Source organism: Egretta garzetta, unplaced genomic scaffold, assembly GCF_000687185.1.
Source record: "Egretta garzetta isolate BGI_Z169 unplaced genomic scaffold, ASM68718v1 scaffold814, whole genome shotgun sequence".
In the NCBI taxonomy this organism is placed as follows: Eukaryota; Metazoa; Chordata; class Aves; order Pelecaniformes; family Ardeidae; genus Egretta; species Egretta garzetta.
This window is the reverse complement of record NW_009259417.1, coordinates 276,170-295,590: the sequence shown is the minus strand read 5'-3', so window position 1 is coordinate 295,590 and position 19,421 is coordinate 276,170. Positions and strand designations below refer to the sequence as shown.

General features: G+C 38.0%; 1 protein-coding gene across 1 annotated transcript in view; it reads right to left on the bottom strand.

Annotated features, from left to right (window-relative positions):
• Nucleotides 1–2,158: 2,158 nt before the first annotated feature.
• Nucleotides 2,159–19,421, bottom strand: part of MED27 (mediator complex subunit 27) — a gene marked incomplete at its 3' end in the record, with an annotated part of 99,966 nt that continues 82,703 nt past the window's right edge. Inside the window, exons 4-5 of the mRNA XM_009636845.2 lie at nt 12,612–12,705; nt 2,159–2,311 (exon numbers count right to left, since the gene is read on the bottom strand). Coding sequence (XP_009635140.2) covers nt 2,159–2,311; nt 12,612–12,705 — 247 coding nt within the window. The remainder of the gene's footprint in view (nt 2,312–12,611; nt 12,706–19,421) is intronic.

The window sequence follows — 19,421 nt, the reverse complement described above, 5'->3', positions numbered from 1 at the left end:
GAGGGTTCTCTGTATTTTTGTTATTTGATAAAGAAGATACTCGCTGATCTTCTCCTTTTTTCATACTCTTCTGTGTCTCTTCTGAATGCTAGTGCATTTTTTCCCCCATCAGGCTAGAAACTGAGAAGCTAGAATAGTACAGTGAAACCTCACTGGAGTACTTTCCCAACAGCATCTGTTGTGACAGAGAAGGAATTGGAATGGACTATGTTTGCAATTGACTGTAATCGCTCATTCCCAGCAGGCACAATAAGTAAAACGAATCATTGCAAGAGCACAATCTTATTCTTATTCTCCAATTACCAGCGTAGTTAATTAGTGAAAAAGAGGGAGCTCACTGTTTGTCAATATGCGCTCCAGTTGGCAAAACTAGCAAGCTACACATTTATTCAATCTTCCAAGCCAAATTTACTCGTGATTTAAGTGGCTGCAACTCCAATTCTACTTAAGTCAAATGAAATGTTCCTATTTATACCTAAAACGCAGACCTTCAGGTTTGTGAAAGCCATGGGATGGCCCAGTGGAATAGCAAACTGCCACGTAAAGGTCACAGGTTCATGCAGCCTTGTTGGAGCAGCCACATAGCCCAGCTTTGGGCACAGATAGCTAAATTGGTAGAAAACAGACTCCCCTGCAGACTGGCTTAAAGCAAGAAAATAAGCCAGGTGTTAGCACTGATGCTCCGGAGAAGCTGAACTGCTCCCCACTGACAGCAGACAAAGGTTAGTGCCCCATGCCCAAAGCTGGCCTTGGTGAGTCCTGCTCTCCTCCTCGCAGCAAACGATGACAGAGAAATGGTATGTGGCTCTCAAGAGAGTTAACCTTGAGCTAAACAGAAGCCCAACACCAGATGCTGAGTTTCAGAAAAGAACTCTTTTACTTAGCTTTTCAGCATATATAGCTTTATTATATTTCAAGGGAGCTTCAAAGGAAACTGGATTCATCAGAGAAAATGAGCACACCCAAATGAAGTGTGACACAGGAATCCATCAAACACTGTCAGTGCTCTTTAGGCAGACTATCATTTCACTTCCGAGCAGAACTTGGGGTGAAGAGGGGCTGGTGCTCGAAGTCTGTATTTATATGCTAATATACAGGGAGTATAGTGCAGCTGCTTCTACAGCAAAGTGGTATTTAAACCTGCATATTTGAATACTGCAAATCAAAATCAGGCAATTTTTATTTTACTACTTCTTAGGCCAATCCCCCGCCCTTCAAGTGAGAGTCTCTCACCTGGGAAATACAGCTGTACTATTTCCTTCAGCAGATCAGCTCCTGGCCTTTTCTAGAGAACAGAGGTTCAGACTCAGAGCTGCTGAACTATGGGTCAGCACACAACGTGCTTCTGTGCGCTAAAACACAGTTATCACTTTTGAAAGGAAAAAAAGTCTCACCTCATTATAACATGGCCTATGGGTGCCAAGTACTCATCTTGATATAATGAACTTTTTATTTTAATAGGCTTCATAATCAGAAGAGAAAGCTCCAGAGAGAAAATGTGAAACATGGAGGTATTTAGTACTGTTACTGGCAAAGGAGAGTCCTGGCGGATGCCTCTGTAAGAGAGACCATTCCACCCTGAAAAGAGAAACAGGCTGAGCTGAAGGCCGTCAGGTCCCATTAACATCTCCTGATGTGCTAAAGAGAGCCATATGGAGTGTGTGCAGTCAGACAAAATTTGAGGGTTCAAGCAGGGTGAATTGTTCATAAAAACAAATCACTCGTGGAAACAGGTAACACTTGCATTAATAGCTGCTGTTCAAGATGTGCTATTATCGACAAGCAAATTATTGAGGACTACCTACCAATGCTTCTCACAGTTGTGTTTATCAAGTCAAGCACAAAACTAGCCCAAGATTTCCCAATGGCTCTTGGAAAAGAGAAATCTGAACCTTGGGCTATTGATGTGCTGGTACACTGAAAAAACGTTTTCTCAGTAGACACTATTAACGAGGCAATGGGGGTCTAAGGTGATAAATTAGAAATTCAAGCGAGGGCTTCAGAGCTTAGAAAGCAGTCAGACATTTGGGTATGAAAAATCCAAGCAAAGAATGATAAATTTAAACTGGAGCATTCTGCAAGACATCCAGAGTCTTTTGACAGGTTTATGTTTCTAGCATACTTGTGATGGGATTCCTGTTCTCTGTCATTTAAATACCAGGTAAAAATAATATTTAATGTTGTTGGATATACAGTAACCTACCTTGCCATCCTCAGTATAGACATTTTCATTGTACCCTTTTACTATTGTCCGGTCAATGAAGAGGCTCCGCATCACCACTATCACTTTCAACACTTTTCCTAACGTAACCTGTGAAGAACAAGAGAACAAAAACAAGCTGAAGGAAAGTCACTTCACAACACCATCGAGTTAACAGCTTAAGTTGATGCAATTTCAGTTTTCAATATTTTATAGACAGACCAAAACAAAAGATCTAAAAACCAGTGTGTGTGTTATGAGGAAGAGATATAGACTATAAAGTGCAGAACAAACAATCATTTGCAACTGAAAATGTATGAATTTGCAGAATTCCCTTGTGTAGACATGACACTGCCAAGCAACTCTCAATTTTATTAACACCACAACTCAATAACTTGCCAAAAACAATGAGCAAATGTGATTATTTTCGATGTATTTGATATTCTCCAATAGAAGTCCACTTAGAGTAAAGTAAGTTGAAAGAAGAATCAGACTCTGCTAATGCTAGCTTTTAAAAGCATGCCATGAGTTTAATGGAAAACATTTTAGGTCCAATAAAAATGTAAAATTATTTAAAAGGCAACTACAGCTAAAAAGTAAAAATGTTACATTTTCAAAGGTTTGATTTTCTTCTGTGAAAGCAGTGTAAAGAATAAAATGAGTATCATGGAAAATTATAGGGTCAGTCAGAGTATAACAACAGAAATAAGCCTAAATTATATTATTGACAAAAATGCCATAATGAAGGCATTTTAATCTAAAAATCAATTTACATTTCAAAGATGAACCTGCACTTCAATAGTTATAATGAGTGACTAACAATAATTCTGTTGTCGTGTTTTGTTATAGAGATTACAGTTTTTCCTCACCCACAAAAGCATAAAACCGAGATAAAAAAGAAACAATTACTTCATTTTAATATTTCCCAACCAGCAGCAGCTCATTTTCCATTGTCTGTTTTCCAACATTTCATCCAGTATAGATTAACACCAGCTAGAACAACTGTTTTTACTCCTAACCTCAGCAGACAAATCCACACCCAAAGAAATCACTCAATATGCATCTTTATTGATTTGCTACATGTTTCTCCTTTTTAACCCCTGCTAATGACTCCTGCCTACCACCTTGTTTCAACACGAGTAACCTCAACCTGATGCCGACTAAGAGACTAATAGGCAAACCAACTCTGAAGCGCCAAGATGCTTTCCCCTTGCAAGGAGGAAGACAGAAAATCTGGCGCAAAGACTCCATCTCAAAGGTGACCGTGCTGCTGAAGGAGGGTTAGGAGGGGAAACTGTGGTAGGAATGGGATGATCATACAGGACTTTGTAGAACAGTTACCCAAACTACTCTAAGTGCTGCTTATTATATCACTATATAGCAGGGCAGAGTTGCAAATCCTGAAAAGAACTGATGACAATTCTTCGGCATAGAACATGGAGAAAGCAACTCTAGGACAGAAAGTCTAAACAACAGGGAAGCGACAGCAAGAGAGAGGACAGGGAAACGAGAGGGGGGAAAAGAGTCCATGTGACTTCAAGAAGACAGGCTGCTAGGTATAATTTTGCAAGAACATGAAGAGAAAAATCAGGTCAGAAGAATGGGCAAGTTTTTGAAGAAAAATGTTACAGGCTGAAGTAGAGTAACTTGTACCAAGGCCTGGGTTCACATACCATGAGCAGACTTGTCTGGTTCCTGCCTTCTCACAAGAGATCGGGATTTTCTGAGCATGTATGGAACTGCCTAGTGATCTCAGGCAACCATATCATGGTATCAGGTACTATGAATTTGGGTCTAAATGTAGCATCTTGCTGGGATATTCTGTAATAAGACCTAGTTGGTCTGCAAATAAAGGAAACTGGCAGAGTTATTTCAGCACCTACCACTATATTAACTTAAAAATACAAAGTCATGACTCAGAGGTGCCCCATCTATGGTGCCAATCATCCACTAGAATCAGAAAGACAGTTTTGTCGTAACTGCTAAGATGAGGAAATGGAGTCACTTTGAAAAAAGTTGTCAGCACACTTAGAGTTAAGAGTTTTTTCTTTATTTTTCTACCTTAGTAAGACTGGCACTTTGTTAGGATATAGGTATACTGAGCAATCTGACTCTTGTAACTTCACACTAGGCATCACCATATATAGTAAAATTAAAAGGAGGAAAAGAAGACATTTTAAACAGAAAAGAAAAGAAATCTTCTTAATGGAGGAGCAAAAAGGCTGCCCTACAAACACCCAGACCCAGCTTTATGTGTATTTTCTAGCTTCATTGCCTTCACACACTTTAGTGGATGCTCACTTCTTTCCTCTTCCTTTACGTTCTGCATTTGTGGTATCTCACATTGCTGCTGGGTGGAAAAAAAACTGGATGAAGTTGATCTGAAGCCTGTGTGGGATGTTCCTGAAAATTCTCAGAGTGAACAGTGGAACGTAACAAGCTGAAAAATCCCATGTTTGGCACTCCAGCTTGCTTAAATATACTTATTGCTGGCCTCAAACCTCCCCACAAGAATTACCTGAGCATATGCTTTCAAAATGCTTCTGCATTAGCTCATTGGCTTTTCCCAGGTCATCTGGTTTCACCCTTCCAATGATTCACTCCACACTTTCAGAATCTGTCACAGCTACCCAGACCCCAGCTATCATCCATCGTGCAATACTGAAAGGTCAAATTCTGCAGACTGGTCCGGCACATCAGCCTCAATCATCCACTTGCTTGAAAATTGAACAAACAGGGTTACGCTGTCGCCCACATGTGTAAGGAGCTGTGTAAAACCATCCTTAGATGGGTACCTAAGACTATGAGCTCCCCGAGCAAAGCACTACTGTTGCAATCTCAACTTAGACAACCATTTGTGCAATGGGGGTCCTCTCTGGGAGGAGGGGCACCAGGGCGTCACAGTAATACAAATGAATGATCAAATATGTTGCAACTTTGGCCAGGTTAGTGCTAAGTTGTCTGAATTAGCTCTTACAGCGCTCAACAGCTCTTACTGTTGTTTTGACGTTGGATTCCTGTACATCTTACACTGGCTGGGAGAGAGATCAGGACTTTCAGATGATTTTTGCAGGACCATATCATTAGTTAAGTCTGACAGAAGCAGAAATTGTATAAAACTAAGCGTAGCTCAAAGAAATTATAGTTCATCATTTTAACAGCATTGAAAGAATGAGGCTAGTAGTACAAAGAAAGAACAACAGCCTGTCACTAGACTGAAGGATGCTGTTAGATTTGGAAGCCAAAAGTATGCTCCACAGCTATTTTCAGGGTAAACCACATTCCATATTGTACACAACAAATGGGATACCCTTTATTTTTTCCCCTCTAATAATCAAGACTTGTAACCGTTTTCAGGATTTAATGTTTCTGTTCACCTCAACCGTATTTTACAATCATGCTTTCTAGCAAACCATTTTCTTTCAATGCCTGCTCAAGTTAGCTAACTGGAGTCCATGTTCAGAAAAGATCCATGTATGGAATATAATTTACACCTATAGTCATACAACTGTGTCCCTACAGATCACCTGAAAGAATGTAATAAAAAACTAATGGCTCTGGTAAAAAAGTAATTTGATAGTTCTACTCTAAGCTCTAGCAATGCAGGTCTCTCTCTCTGCAGGTCAAGACTCACCCAGATGGTCCCTATTTAATGGGCACTAAAATGTCCCTGCATTTCCACAGATACCAACCGAAAGAAACTTCTTTCATTATACAGAAAAGATACCTTTCAATTGTGACAAAAAGGCAACAATTTCCTTTCTAAGCCAACTTTTCCTATTAAATCTCAACAAATTCTGTCGATATTCTGTTAAGACGCCACTTGGCTTTTTAATATTTCGCCTGAAGGATATATGCCAGCTCGTCCTTGATGTAGAAAATTTTAATTCAAATCAATACATGTACAAGGTCACTTTAAAATTCAATTAATATGAATGAAAAAATATGCCCCACAGTTCTGTGAGCTGAAAATGGAACAGTTGCAAGTTAAATACTTCTGTACCTTCTGTTTTGGTCTGTGTAATAACAATGTACTTCTAACTTCCTTTTAACTAAAGTATACTAAATTCAGACAGTTAAGTTATTCATAAATCCCCTGCTTCCTAAAATGGCAAGCTCCAGAAGAAGGTAGGACAGGCAGCTGATTGAAATCTGCAATATTATGCAGCTTTTCTGACAAAGATAGATAAAATAAAAAACTTCTTGAAATATCCAAGTTTTAAAAATATTTTGTCTATCACCAAGATAATTCTCAAAGAGCATATGACAGACACTGTGTGCCAAGAAAGGGGGAGGAGGAAATAGAATAATCAGTGAGAATGGCTTAGATAATTTCTTGTAAGACTGCTAAAAAAGTTCCCATTTAATATCACTTATGATTGGAAAAGAAATAAGTACCTGTCCAACTAAGGCAGAATTGGGGTCAAAATTAGTTTATGAAATGAAAAGGATCAGAATTAATTTACCATGCCAGAATTCTGCTGGGAGGAAACAACTTGAAATCCCCCCCGTTTGCATCCTCACCAAAACTGATAGCAAATGAAAAGGCCTTTCATAAACAACTTTTTAAAATGCATTAACAAACATTCTTTCTTCAAATGTATTTAGAAGTTTGATATTAGGAAAATGTATGCTGACAACACCAAGCTCCAACACTTTGCAAAAAATTCCCAAAGCTCCAGATTTCCTCTCGGCATCCCAGGGAATTTGCTGCTGATTTGAGCTGCAGATGCTCTGCAATGCAGAGCTAAAAGAAAGAAAATGTTATTTTCAGCTAACGTGGGTATCTCCCCGCTTGTATAAAAAGGAGCACAAGTTGGTATGCGTTTTTTATTCACCTTGGAAAACGCTAAGGCAACATCAAACCAGAGATGTAACCAAGCTGTGCATATTTCCAGCAAAAGGCCAGACACCTGCTCCTTGCCATATAGCCAGCCATAAGCTTGTCCTCCCACTTGTGTATCCAATCAGTACAATGCCTGGAAATCATAATATATATTTCAACTGGAAAATAAGGTTTTATATTAAAAATAAAGTAAAAAAACCTACCCAGACTTTCAATGAGATATTTTTTTTACCCCATATCTCATCTGCTGCTGGTATGAATGCTGCACTTTCCCTCACTTGCTCATTATTCTTTAATGATGCCTATTTGTAAATAGCAAGATAAGATGCAATTAAGCCATTAGAGTCTAAATAAACAAACATACTAATTAGGTTCTTTACAAGGATTTCTTTTTTTATGTAAGGGCTGGAATTTACCTTTCATTAATCTAACCTAATTGCAATAGTGCATGATAAAAAGTCAACATAAATGAAGGACTTAAAATGATTTTGCCATATTAGGGATGAGCTGGTGATCCTCCCCCTCAATAACGTGGCATAAAGCGAACTGGCTGGCACACAGTAGCATTCAAAGGTTAAAAGAGAGATTTTGCCAGTGGCCAGTCACGCTTAGGGAAGGGTCACCCTAGTCCAGCATTGCTACGGATGATGAAACGGATTCTGTCTCTCTTTCCATTCTAAATGACAGCACACCAGGAATTTTAGAGGGATGAAAAAGATGTCTGATCTTGCAGAATATGAATCTGTGGGAATATCAACACAGACCTGTGAGCCTTTGGGGCTGGGCAGCAACCCTGGGGCACAGTAACCCTGTGGAGGGAGCAAAGCTGGGGACATTTCTTGCTGGTCTTCCTCTACTTTTACTATTCTTGCTCACTTTCCCATCAAAAGATCCTTCCGCATCTTCCTCATCCTTTTATTAGACAAACAGAGAATAATTTACAATTTACTTGTCACCCCCTGCTCACATACTTTGCTGATTCGAGATGTTCTTCCTCCACATGTGTGACCTCAAATGCTGCCTTAATGCTTTTAAAATGCTGGTTCTCAATCTTAAGAAGCAAACTGTGATGGCAAACAGTCACAACATTCCCACTATGAGCTCAGAAGTGATTCCTCAAGATCCAGCTCACACAAGAGATCCTTAGATGTCCCAGTAGCTCCATGAAACACCAAACCCCAGCTAGTGCCTCCAAGAGAGCAAAGCCCTAAATTAATGTTCATCTTATGTGCCTAAAATTAGGTCCCTAAGCCACCAAATGTGATCATCAAATCCATCCCTAACACAAAACTGCCTACCTCTACCCAGTGCCTATGGTACACTACCTTACTAATGAACCACCAGCCTGGTCAGGAGGAACACTTAGCCTGCAAAGCACGCTGGTGAAAAGAGATTGTTTTGAAAAGAACAGCATGAAATTGTTTCCTATCAAGTATAACATCAATACCAATTTCAAATCACTTAGCAAATTCCTCCCCCCCTCCCCAATTCTTCTAGATCAGGGTCTCTTGAACAAAAATCAGTTTGGTGGCCTTTCTTAATGGGCAAATAATAAATTTCAGAATCCAGTTTTCCAACAGAAAATAATAATGACTTTATGTAAAACATCGATGAACAAAAATGAGACACAAGAAATTATTCAGTTTTAGGGAACAGATGTCTAGCCTATTTGCAATTAATACAGCCCACTTCCATACAATCAGACTGTTTAAAATGCTTGGAACAAGACTTGAAAGTTGAAATGCAAATGTGTCTGATTTTATGAAGAATAAATAAAATTGTATAAAAACAGGTTTAATATTTTTATAGAAAGAGCTAGTAAAAATCTAAGCATCAGTATAAATTTATTAAAGTAATTTATCATCAAACATTTGTAAGATAATACAAAAAGAAGAAATCATTATTTCTGCCACGAGCATTGGTTTGGCAGAAATAATTCAATTTTTCAAACTGTAAGTTAGTTATACATACCATTATCCTTAGAAACAGCTAAAATTACAGAAAACTATTCAATTAGCTGTAAAAATATTTACCCAGTGTTTATAACTTCTATAGTAGTGCTTTTATATAGCTTTACAAACACTGGGGAGATAAAGTTTTAAAGACAAAGTAGTTCCCAGATGAAGACAAGAAAATAAGTTTCTACACCTGACTAGGACTGGCTAGGTACATGACCCTAGGGAAGCTGTTATTTGTCAGCTGGAAAAGTGTGGCTAATGTTTACTGTTTTCTAAAATGTTTCTGGTATTAATGAATGAATGAATTGTACACAGGAATTAAGTGTTTCACACTGAAAAAAAAAAAATTCTGAATGTTGATAACAGAAACAAAGTGTGCGAAACAATCGTGTAACAATCACACCATCAAGTTATTTTATTAGAAAAAAGAATGTATATCTAGGAATACAACTAATCATTCAAACCAAGCAAAAATCTAGGTATTTTTCATTAATTAAAAATCAATTCATGTTTTCTTAACATGTGAGATGAGGTTTATCTATTTACAATTCCTGGCATTTGACCAACAAAATCTCACAAAAACCTTAAGGAGTCTGCCGTTCCCTCTGCTGCTGCTGGAAATTAATTTTGCATAACGCTGTTATTAAAGCCGATACAATTCTATGTTTAGTCTTTTTTATGCATAGTGTGATTAAAAGATTAATTGAAAAATCACTAGTGAAGATTGGGATTAAACAGCACCTTGAAATGCCATGATAAACTGCTTTTAAAATCAGTTGAGGATTTCACACAGCTCTGAAAGGTTTCAATTATTTATGTGTTTGGTCTGTGTAGCATAAATCCAGACTAATGAGGTACAATTGCTGTGTATAAATCTAAAGTATAAAAAGCTCCTTTTTGTCTGAAGGAAACAGTAACCTCAAAGGACCATAGGAGGTAGAAACCTTTCAAGACACAGCATTTACGCTCTCAGGAATAGTTTCTTTTTCTCTTTGCTTAAAGTTCTCAGCTTCTGTGAAAGCTGTACCCTGGTTAGGGAGAACCCAGCTTAACACAAAGGTTGCTCGCCAGAAGAGTTTGACCAGCAGGCTCACACGGCTGCTAATTACTCTTCTTGAAACACTGGATGAATCTGAGACCATGGAAGTCCCACCTCTACAGCTAAGGCCATAAGCTGATTTCCATGTGCACATGAAGTTGTAGAGTCTGAGGCTGAAACTTTCTGTATTAGGTCTTTTTCCTCAAGACTATTTGTTCAGCAAAGTCTCCAGCTATTCTGAAGTTTCAAAGAATCTCACAGGCGCTCCCTTCCCCTTCTTCCCCGTCTCCTTCCAATCATTTGCACATTCTTAAAATATGTATAGTGCTTACCAGTGCCCTTGAAGATGAATACATGCTTTTTCTGGTAAATGGAATGATTGTGTCTGAAGATGTTTTATTATAACAACTAGGCCTCTGTGCCAAAGACCTTCATAAGCAATGGCAGGTATGATGTGAACAGTCCAAGGATGAAAATGGTTGAGATTATACAGTAGTTAATTAACTCTGGGTAAACAGTACGGTTGTGAAATACTTTAAAATAAAATAAGCATTATCTGAATCCTTTAGTATTGTGGTAAACCACGCTGCTGCAAGGGAGCAACTCCAAATCTAACTTGGGAGAAGTTCAGAGTGAGAAATCACAAGTACTGAAAACCCCTCCCTTCTTCTGGGGGAGGTGCTCTTCACACTGCCCATCCCGCAGCACCTTTCACTGAATGATTTGTGGCTGAAAACAGCAAAAGCTTTTGTAGCAGTCAGGGCCAGATGGAAAGTGCCATATTGGCAACATCAACTGAGACAGATGGGAAAGAGGGAAAACCTGCCTAAAAGAAAAAATGATAAACCCATCACACAATCACATACAAAAATACTTTAAAAACAATCTTTTTGATCTCTGATCCAAGGAAAATATGCATACCACTGGTTCAATAAAGGGCTGCTATCTTGTAGCACCAATAATGTCCTTGATTTAGAGAGCAACTGCAACATGGAATTCACTAAATTACTACTGCTTGTAAAACGGGCTTCTCTTACAGTTACCACCCGTCCACCCTACCTTACTTCCTTATCAGTCACATCCAGGATAATTTACTTAATTTCCTAATTGTGTGTGAATCTTGAAAAGCATCAACTATTTTCTGACCTCAAAAAGCCCTTAGAAGTGAAAGGTACTTACTATAGGCAAAGAGGGACTCCAAGAGAATGGAAAAGGATTTCAAAGTAAGGAAGTAAAACCAGACATTTTTTCTTCGCAAAATAGTTAAATATAAAGTCATCTTAAGAGGAAATGCAAAAGCTTCCAAGACTTATAGCTTCTTAAGACAACACTGATTAATTCAATTCTTTTCTGGAATATATTGTTCCACTCGGTGAATCCAACAATTGCAGATTAAATGTTTTAATGCCAGCTGTTTATTTTAACCTCTGACTCAGTTAATCTCTTGCAAATTTGGGGCTGTTCAAAGAAAGTTAATAATGGGATGCTAGACAGTTGATTAATTAAAACTAAACATAATTACAGCTCTACTGATTATAGAGAAATTAACAGAACCTTTGAAAAATACAGACAAAAATCTAACCGTAATAGTCTTTTAAAGTCAACAAACTCTAAATCCGATATAAAAATCTAAGGAACAACCCTAACATTGACTTATATTGACTCAACGATTTTGTTTTGACAAAATATCTTACTTTCCGATTCATTTTACCATTTGCTTGAAAACCAGAAATATATTTACATGTACACTACACCCAACCCTTTTGTAATAGCCTATGTGAGAAAGGAAAAACAAGAGGAAGTGCCATGACAAATCTGAGATGGAGAAGACTGATCTGGTCTCAGTTCTTCACCTGGGTATACAGTATATTTTCTAGTCTTATTTAAACTTTGGTGAAAGATACGACTTCTGCCTTTCACCCTACTAGAGGAAAATCAGCATCCAACTCCTTCGCTACAGTCTCTGCTTCCATATTGCTGTCTTAAGTAAAAGCTTTAAAGACTTCTGCTATAAGCACAACAGCTGCCTGCGAAAATTGATGTGAACAATAGGTTCTTCTGGAATGAAATCTTGCTTGGTCAGGCAGAAATAAGTCGAATGTATTAGACTTGTTTATCTCTAATCCAGCCTTTACTGCTCATTTACTTCAAAGGCAAATTCTTGACTTCATCATATAACAGAAATTCACCGACCCAAGAACAATTTGAACAAATTTAAATCATATTGGTTTCCTTCTTCTTTTCTTCCTCCTGCCACTCCTTTCCTTCTTAATTATCATGATTAAGACTAACTCATTGCTAAGACTGCTGAAAAACACAGTGAATATTTGAGTTTGCACTCATATTTCTACAATCACATTTAACAACAAAAAGTAATAGATCCTTCGTTTAAAGGTGAAATTCTTGTTATTGCTCATTTGCCTAAGATCAAGGAAGATCCTACATTGCTGTGACAAATGAAGAACAGTATGTTTCTGAAAAAAATTCAGCATTAATAACCTGCATTTTAGGAACAGCAGTTCAACCCCTCAAGAAATCCATCTCAAGGGATTAAATGGTCTAACTTACCAGAAGCATTGCCGAGGTTCCATTTGGCCGGGATAGCTGGATAGACATTTCAGGGAACATCCTATCAATGCGATTGATCACATCATCGACGTATCTACCAAACCAACCAAAACGACAGAATTAACACACACGCTCCTTGCCATAGACTCAGATTATTACTCCTTTTTAACAATGTCCACAGGACTTTCCTGAATTAATTTCTCTCCAATACCTGAATATTCTTCAAAAATGCACGTAAGCATAATTCAAAAAGTTATTGATAAGAAGAAACTTACCAAAGCCCAATGTATGTTGGTTTAAAAATTAATTACTTTGCCCTTAAAAACACCTACTCACTTAATTTTTAGTCCAAATCTGTCAGCCTCAAACTCTTGGCATCCTATTTCTATACTTTTGCCTCAGGGGGTCAAAGGATACATTATCAAAATCACTCTGCCAGCATAGGAATTCAGAGGTTGTCACCTCCTTACCCTCTCTTTGATAAGCTAAACAGAGGTTTTCTCAAAGTCTTCAGACTATTCTTAGTTGTTGGGTTTTTTTCTGGATCTTTCCAATTTACTTCATGCACTGGTGACTCTGAAATTGGTTAGTACTTTCCAGGAGTTTCTCTGGGATGATCAAACACAGAGATAAAATAACATCCTTTCTGCTGGCTATAATCCCTCTGCTTATGCAGGCCAAAGCAAGCCGGCACACATTTGTCTTGGTTCCTTGGTATTTTATTAAGAGCTGACATCCATTAATAGCAAAAACTTCCTTTCAGAGACCTTGTTTCCCAGGACACATCACCGCATCCCATGGGCACGTGTCGCATCCTTCAGCCATTCCTCCGGACACATTAAAATACATGGTATTTGCTTTAGCAGAATTTACAAGACCGTCTGCATCATCTGTGCCCTAATCTGTCCCCCGGTACAGCTCTCCTGAAGTACGCAGAAGAAGGGAGGGGCACTGCTGCCTTGTTATCATACGCATCTACAAACTCTGCAACTTGATCAGATCCACGAATGAATTTATTGATAAAACTGTTTTCATGCTAGCCGACGTGTGCTCTGAAGAAACATGTTGGAAAAATCAGTTGCCCCTGTTAGATTAACAATAAAACTGAAAAATATTATTTCCCTTTAACCTGCTTAAATAAAGGCAAAACCCGTTGAATTCTTGCTCTTCCATGAGGCGCTATGCTCCAGTTACTATTTTGCAAGGGATTAAAAATCATCAGAAAATAGAGTAAAGCTACACTTACACAGCTGGTAAAGTCAGAGCACTTTTAAAAGTAACAAAAGAATGGAATTACTGATGACAATTGTGCGTAAAAATCTTAATCCACACTTCTCATTGTGCAGAAGAAAGTTTCCCTGTTCACATGAATGACTCATTAGAGCAAAGTCAAAACATTCATAAGCCAAGAACTTCCATGGCACGGTGAAAGAGGAGGCACGTAAGACAGCGCTTTAGGATAAGTAAGCTACACATCGATGGTACGCACCTTATTTTAAACATTACTGAATCCTATACTTTTTTTTTTTAATACAGCATGAAAATTTATACTGTTTCGTAAATACAATTATTCCAGACTCCACAAATAAATGAAGCTATCGCTTATGCGTGAATAGAGATGACCGACCGAGAAAGAGGCAAGGAGAGATTCTGTGTTTCTTGATTAGTATATGGTTAGGAACGTGTCTTATACCCTTGCAGACTACGATGCAGATTATTGCATAACTTAAGATTTCTAATTTTCCAAGCTTTGGGCAATAATAAGTTAAAACTAATCAAAATATGAAGTTGCATAAAACAAGGTCTGCTTACACACTGGCACAGTCTATATGCATTAAGGAAGGAAAATTCAAGTAATTTTAAATCATATAAACATTTGGATTTGGGCATTTAATCTGCTTGGGTCCTTCTGAGAAATCACAGGGGACATGTATATTTATTCTTTGAAAGTGTGATCCAGGCTGGTTGGAGGTAACCAATTCTTCAACTCTTTCTTACATCTGATTATTTTTTAAATGTAAAAACTGTCTTGACCTCTTAAAAAACTTGACTCAAACCCAACTGCCACCTACTACTACCTGAGCAGTATAAGGCAGAACAGGAAATTCACAGGGAGCGTGTGAAGATTCTTTCCTTTAAGTGAAATCACATGTACAGCAAACCAGAAATCTTCTAATTTGTACTAACCAGCTCCTGAAAGAACTTAAACATAAGTTACTAAGGTACCTTGGGCTTAGAAGCCTGTTGATTTTGTACCACTCTTCATAAGTCAGTTGACAAAAAAAGAAAATTAAAACCACACACTTAAGGAAATACAATATTTGACTTTGGCAAGGCTCAACGACTCTATCATCAGCACCATCCACATAGGCAGTCTTTTCCATCTCTTCCCAGTCAAGAGGATGCCAAAGAAAATCCAGGACCAGTATGATAAAAGAGCATTGATTGTTTTGCCCCGTTGCCTTTTTTCAAGTAGCTATCAGGGTTTCCTGGGGATGTATCAGAACAGAAAGATTCTTCAAAGATGCAGATATAACTACTAAATTAGCCTGACTACATGGTGGCCTCAAGTATAAAATTACAAACAAACTAATCTCAGGCAAAATTCTTCTATAGATATGCCCTTCAGAGAGGACATCTGGTAAAACATCTTGCAAAGGGATGGATATGATAAATCAGATGCAGCAGAGTAATGTAAAAGTGTAACTGTTGATGACTTTAGAGAAAACTGAAGAACATATGATAAAGACAAGATAAAGTGCACTCCTGAGGCTGTGTGGAAAGAGGGTCAGAGAAAAAGCTGCTGTCTGGAACTTATTTTACAGAACTGAAATACATTAATTTAGTGCCAAAATAAGCAGAGTCACAATTTACGCATCTCTATCCAATCAGTTTTAGCTCAAAAATATGATAGTTCCTATTTATGTTACAGAACCTCTTACACAGTCTCAGAGAAGCGTAGCACTTAAGGATGGAGAGAAGTCTAATTTTACTTTGCGAATAAGCACTTGTAACTTTTACCGTACTTACCATATCTCAGTTTTCTCCTACTTACAAAAGATGCTGGTTGGAACAAGCATTTACTAACCCAGGAGAAATAACGCAAAGCATGGAAAAGCAAACGGAAATAGATGTGCTCAAACGTTCAGCATATCTTAAGCTTAAGAAAACAAAAATTCATGGAATTCTCAGAATTAGATACGAGCTGAAATTACATGGTACTGGCTTCCTCTCTTGTCCTGGAACAGGCATTATTCCACCTACGATGGGTTGAATAGTGTCTAGACAAACTCCCTCTCCATAGCTTCTCCACCATGCAAAAGATGCTCAAAAAGGTCTGATGACAGATTGCAAACAACACAAAAGATCATACTCAGTAGTCTACGTATTCGATCACAGCACAGTATTTCAACTCTCTATAGACAGAATTTCATCTTACTTATTCTTCTGGGCCTCAAAAGACAATACAGTAACTCCTTATAATTGCAACATCCTAAATTAATCCCATTCTATTCAAAAAAGCTGCAAGTAACTTCATGAAAACCTCTATCCTAATCCAGACCTGTACGCACCCTAATCAGAAAAGAACAGACTTGACCAACAGGACTTCCGATCATTAAATCCCATCAAATACTAAAGCAGTTTTGCTAATGTAATTTTACTGGTCAGTGGGAAGATTTTTAAAGAAGCTTTAATAACAGGTTTGTACCAACTTCCCTCTTCCATTTTTTCTCATCCTTCTCTCCTTCATGACACAGATTCATAATTTTAAGGAGGTTTTAAAATTGTATTTTGACAGAAAATCTTTATTTTAAAAATGATAAATAGTATCATTCAGGGATATGCATCTGAATGTGCAACAGAACCAACTAGGAAGATCAGACCTGACATCAGATGCTCTCCAAGGCTGTCAACACTAGAAATCGTTATTTTCATTTTAATGTAGCAGAATACTTTTTCTACAAACATGCTATATTAATACCACAAAAGTCAAAACACAACAATCTACTTCATGAACATTAGCAAAGACTAAAATGAATTTGAAATGTTACAGTCCAAATGAAGTCTTGTTATGAACATGCAGAAAAATCAACACTAGAATAAGGCAACAGAAATATTCTTTGAAAACGTCCCTGCCACCTTGCCAAGAAGTGTATACATAAATCCTTTAGTCTGTATTAGAGGAACAATTCCTAGGACACTCTTGAAGACAGTTAGAAAATATTGTTTATAAGGGACTAAGTAGTTATGCAAAATGCTAAATGAGAAGTTTCATACTAAAACATCAGGTTGACAAGCTAGAAATAATTCAGGAACCATCTTTGTACATAAACAGTCTTGTAACATCTCTTTGATTCACAGGAAGGCCCCCCAAAAGACAGTAATATAGAAAAGTAATTCATTATAAATGCCTTTCAATTCCACACTGGACAGATGGTTTAGTTCTCTAATGTGACCTCCTCTTTTTTTTTTTATTTTTACTGGATTAAATCCAGTGATCCAATGTTAGTGCGATGTTTAACAGCTTAGACAAGATTTAAATAGCATTTATCCCACACAGTGTTTAACTTGCATGCTGTTCATTTTTTCCACTCAATACAATAATTTAAAGATTAGAAATGTATGTATTAATAATAATTTTTTGAGGAGGTCTTTTGGAAGAAAGATTTTGCTAAATTATCTTGGGGAGAGAGAGAGAAGAGAGAGAGAAAAAAAAAAACAAACATCTGCAATATAAAAGAGCATAATCTTTCCTATATACTCAGTGGAAAACACCACATAGGAGATGAAGAAAAACTCTACGATCCTGTTGAGTTCATGATATTCTGGACAGCACCAGGGGAAACTCTCCACACATTCTCTCATTTACTAGCACAGTATTGACTTGCTCCCAGATATTTTTTTTGGCTTTCAGTTACTATTTTCAACACAACTAGTAATTTTTTTTCACGTCTGCTATTTCAGAAGCATGGGCTGGCCCTGCAGACTCTTGCTAGAGTACGTAGTGTCCGCTAATAAAAGCGTCAGTGCAAAGCTCGCCTGCACTCTACAGAGACCTATGGAACAGCTATTTTTTGCAGAAGCAGGCTCAATATATAACTTAAAGCTTTTAGCACATGCAGGATTTTAATTATTATAGCTTTTATACAGACTAAATAGTTTTCAGGTAACCTGATTAGAGAAATACTGTATTTTAAAACATACAATGTAGTCAAAGTTCTAGTGTGATTTATTAGTCAATGAATTAAGGTTTTAATTTGAGTCAGCTACCTGCTGAGCAAGTCTCTGCAGGTAGCCAACTCAAGTTGATAGGCAGCTTTTCAGAAGCATCAATTAACAACACTTATTAAAACAGTGACCTCCGCCAGCTTTTGTGAGATGACACTTCCTGCGTGGATAGGCAATGAAGAGAGTGAAAAGAAATTCAACAGCTCCCAGGCTGAGAAAGCGACTTCGAGTCTCAAGACTAAATTAGACAGCTAGCACAATCTGCGACATGTGTACATCAATCCTGGAAGTCTCTGCCCTTTTTCCCCAAATCCCACAGGTTTTGCTGGGGTTTTTTATTGTTAATTCAGGCTCTTTTTTTCTTCTCTACAGCCTCTATAAAATGCTCATGTTTCCTGGATCCAGTACTAAAATCACTTGCTTGTTTTGACCAACTTCTCCTCCAGCTATAAACTTCCTTGCCAGGCTGCCTTCTCATGTAGTTGTTAACACCGTCCTCTTGTCCTTTCTGAACAAACTGCTTCAGCGGTTTCCCCTCTCTTCTCACCCAATTTCCAAGTTTCTGTTGGTGGAAGACTCCAGCCAGGCTCCTCCTGGCTCATCTCTTCTTTCCTTCTGTTCCCTTCTCATCTGCACACTAACCCTGTAATATCTTTATTTATGATACGTTATAAAAGAAAAATGTTACTTCTTTCAACTAACTAACTGACTTCTAACTACCATGAGGTAAGTTGAAGGCAGAAGGGGCAAACCTGAGTCTCAAGTTATAAACGATTCTTCAGTCTTGGGGCCAAAACATATGATCTGCATGAAGGAGTTTTGGCTCTGGAGTGTCTTGGTAATATGAATCCACAGGTGTGGGAAGAAGCAAGCCAGAATGCACAGATTGTACAGAACAAATTTGCTAAGAGACCTTGGACAAAGGTCCTAAGGAACAAATTTGCTAAGATTCATGCCCAACTCCCACCCCATCCTGCAGTGGAGAAGGGAGACAACACACATCTGAAAGCGCCAAGAGGTTCAACTCCAAACCTGAAAGAAGGCAGATTTCCATTTATTCTTGCAAGTTAGCTTGTTTTCAACTTTGCTAGGGATGTTATTTCGGTCATAGAGGAATTATGTTTTATTATTGAGTGGATGCAAAAGATTAAGTTATGTGCCTAAATAGTCTAGAAGTGTTTACATATAAACACAGGGTGGTCTGCTTCAAAAGCATATGCACATATAGCTGTATCAAACACTTAACCATCTGCACTTCTCACTCACGAAAGGCCAAACCTGGTACAGCACTTAAGGATGCATGTGAAGTCGTTTGGACAGTTCTCTAGAAGCCAAGACAGAGTGTTTAAGGGCTGGATTTACAAAAGACGTTTAGAAACCTGAGGCTGTGATTCAACAATTTTCAGTCTTCAGCACCAATAGTGCCATAAGGCACTGACACATCCCCTCCCGCACGCTGCAGCGTACGGCCCCCTCAACTGTGCTGTGCTGGGAGAGCTGGATCACACCACTTATCTGGCTTTAAAAAAAAAAAAAAAAAAAAAAAAAAAGTATTAGTTTAAATCTCAACTGGTTCCATGA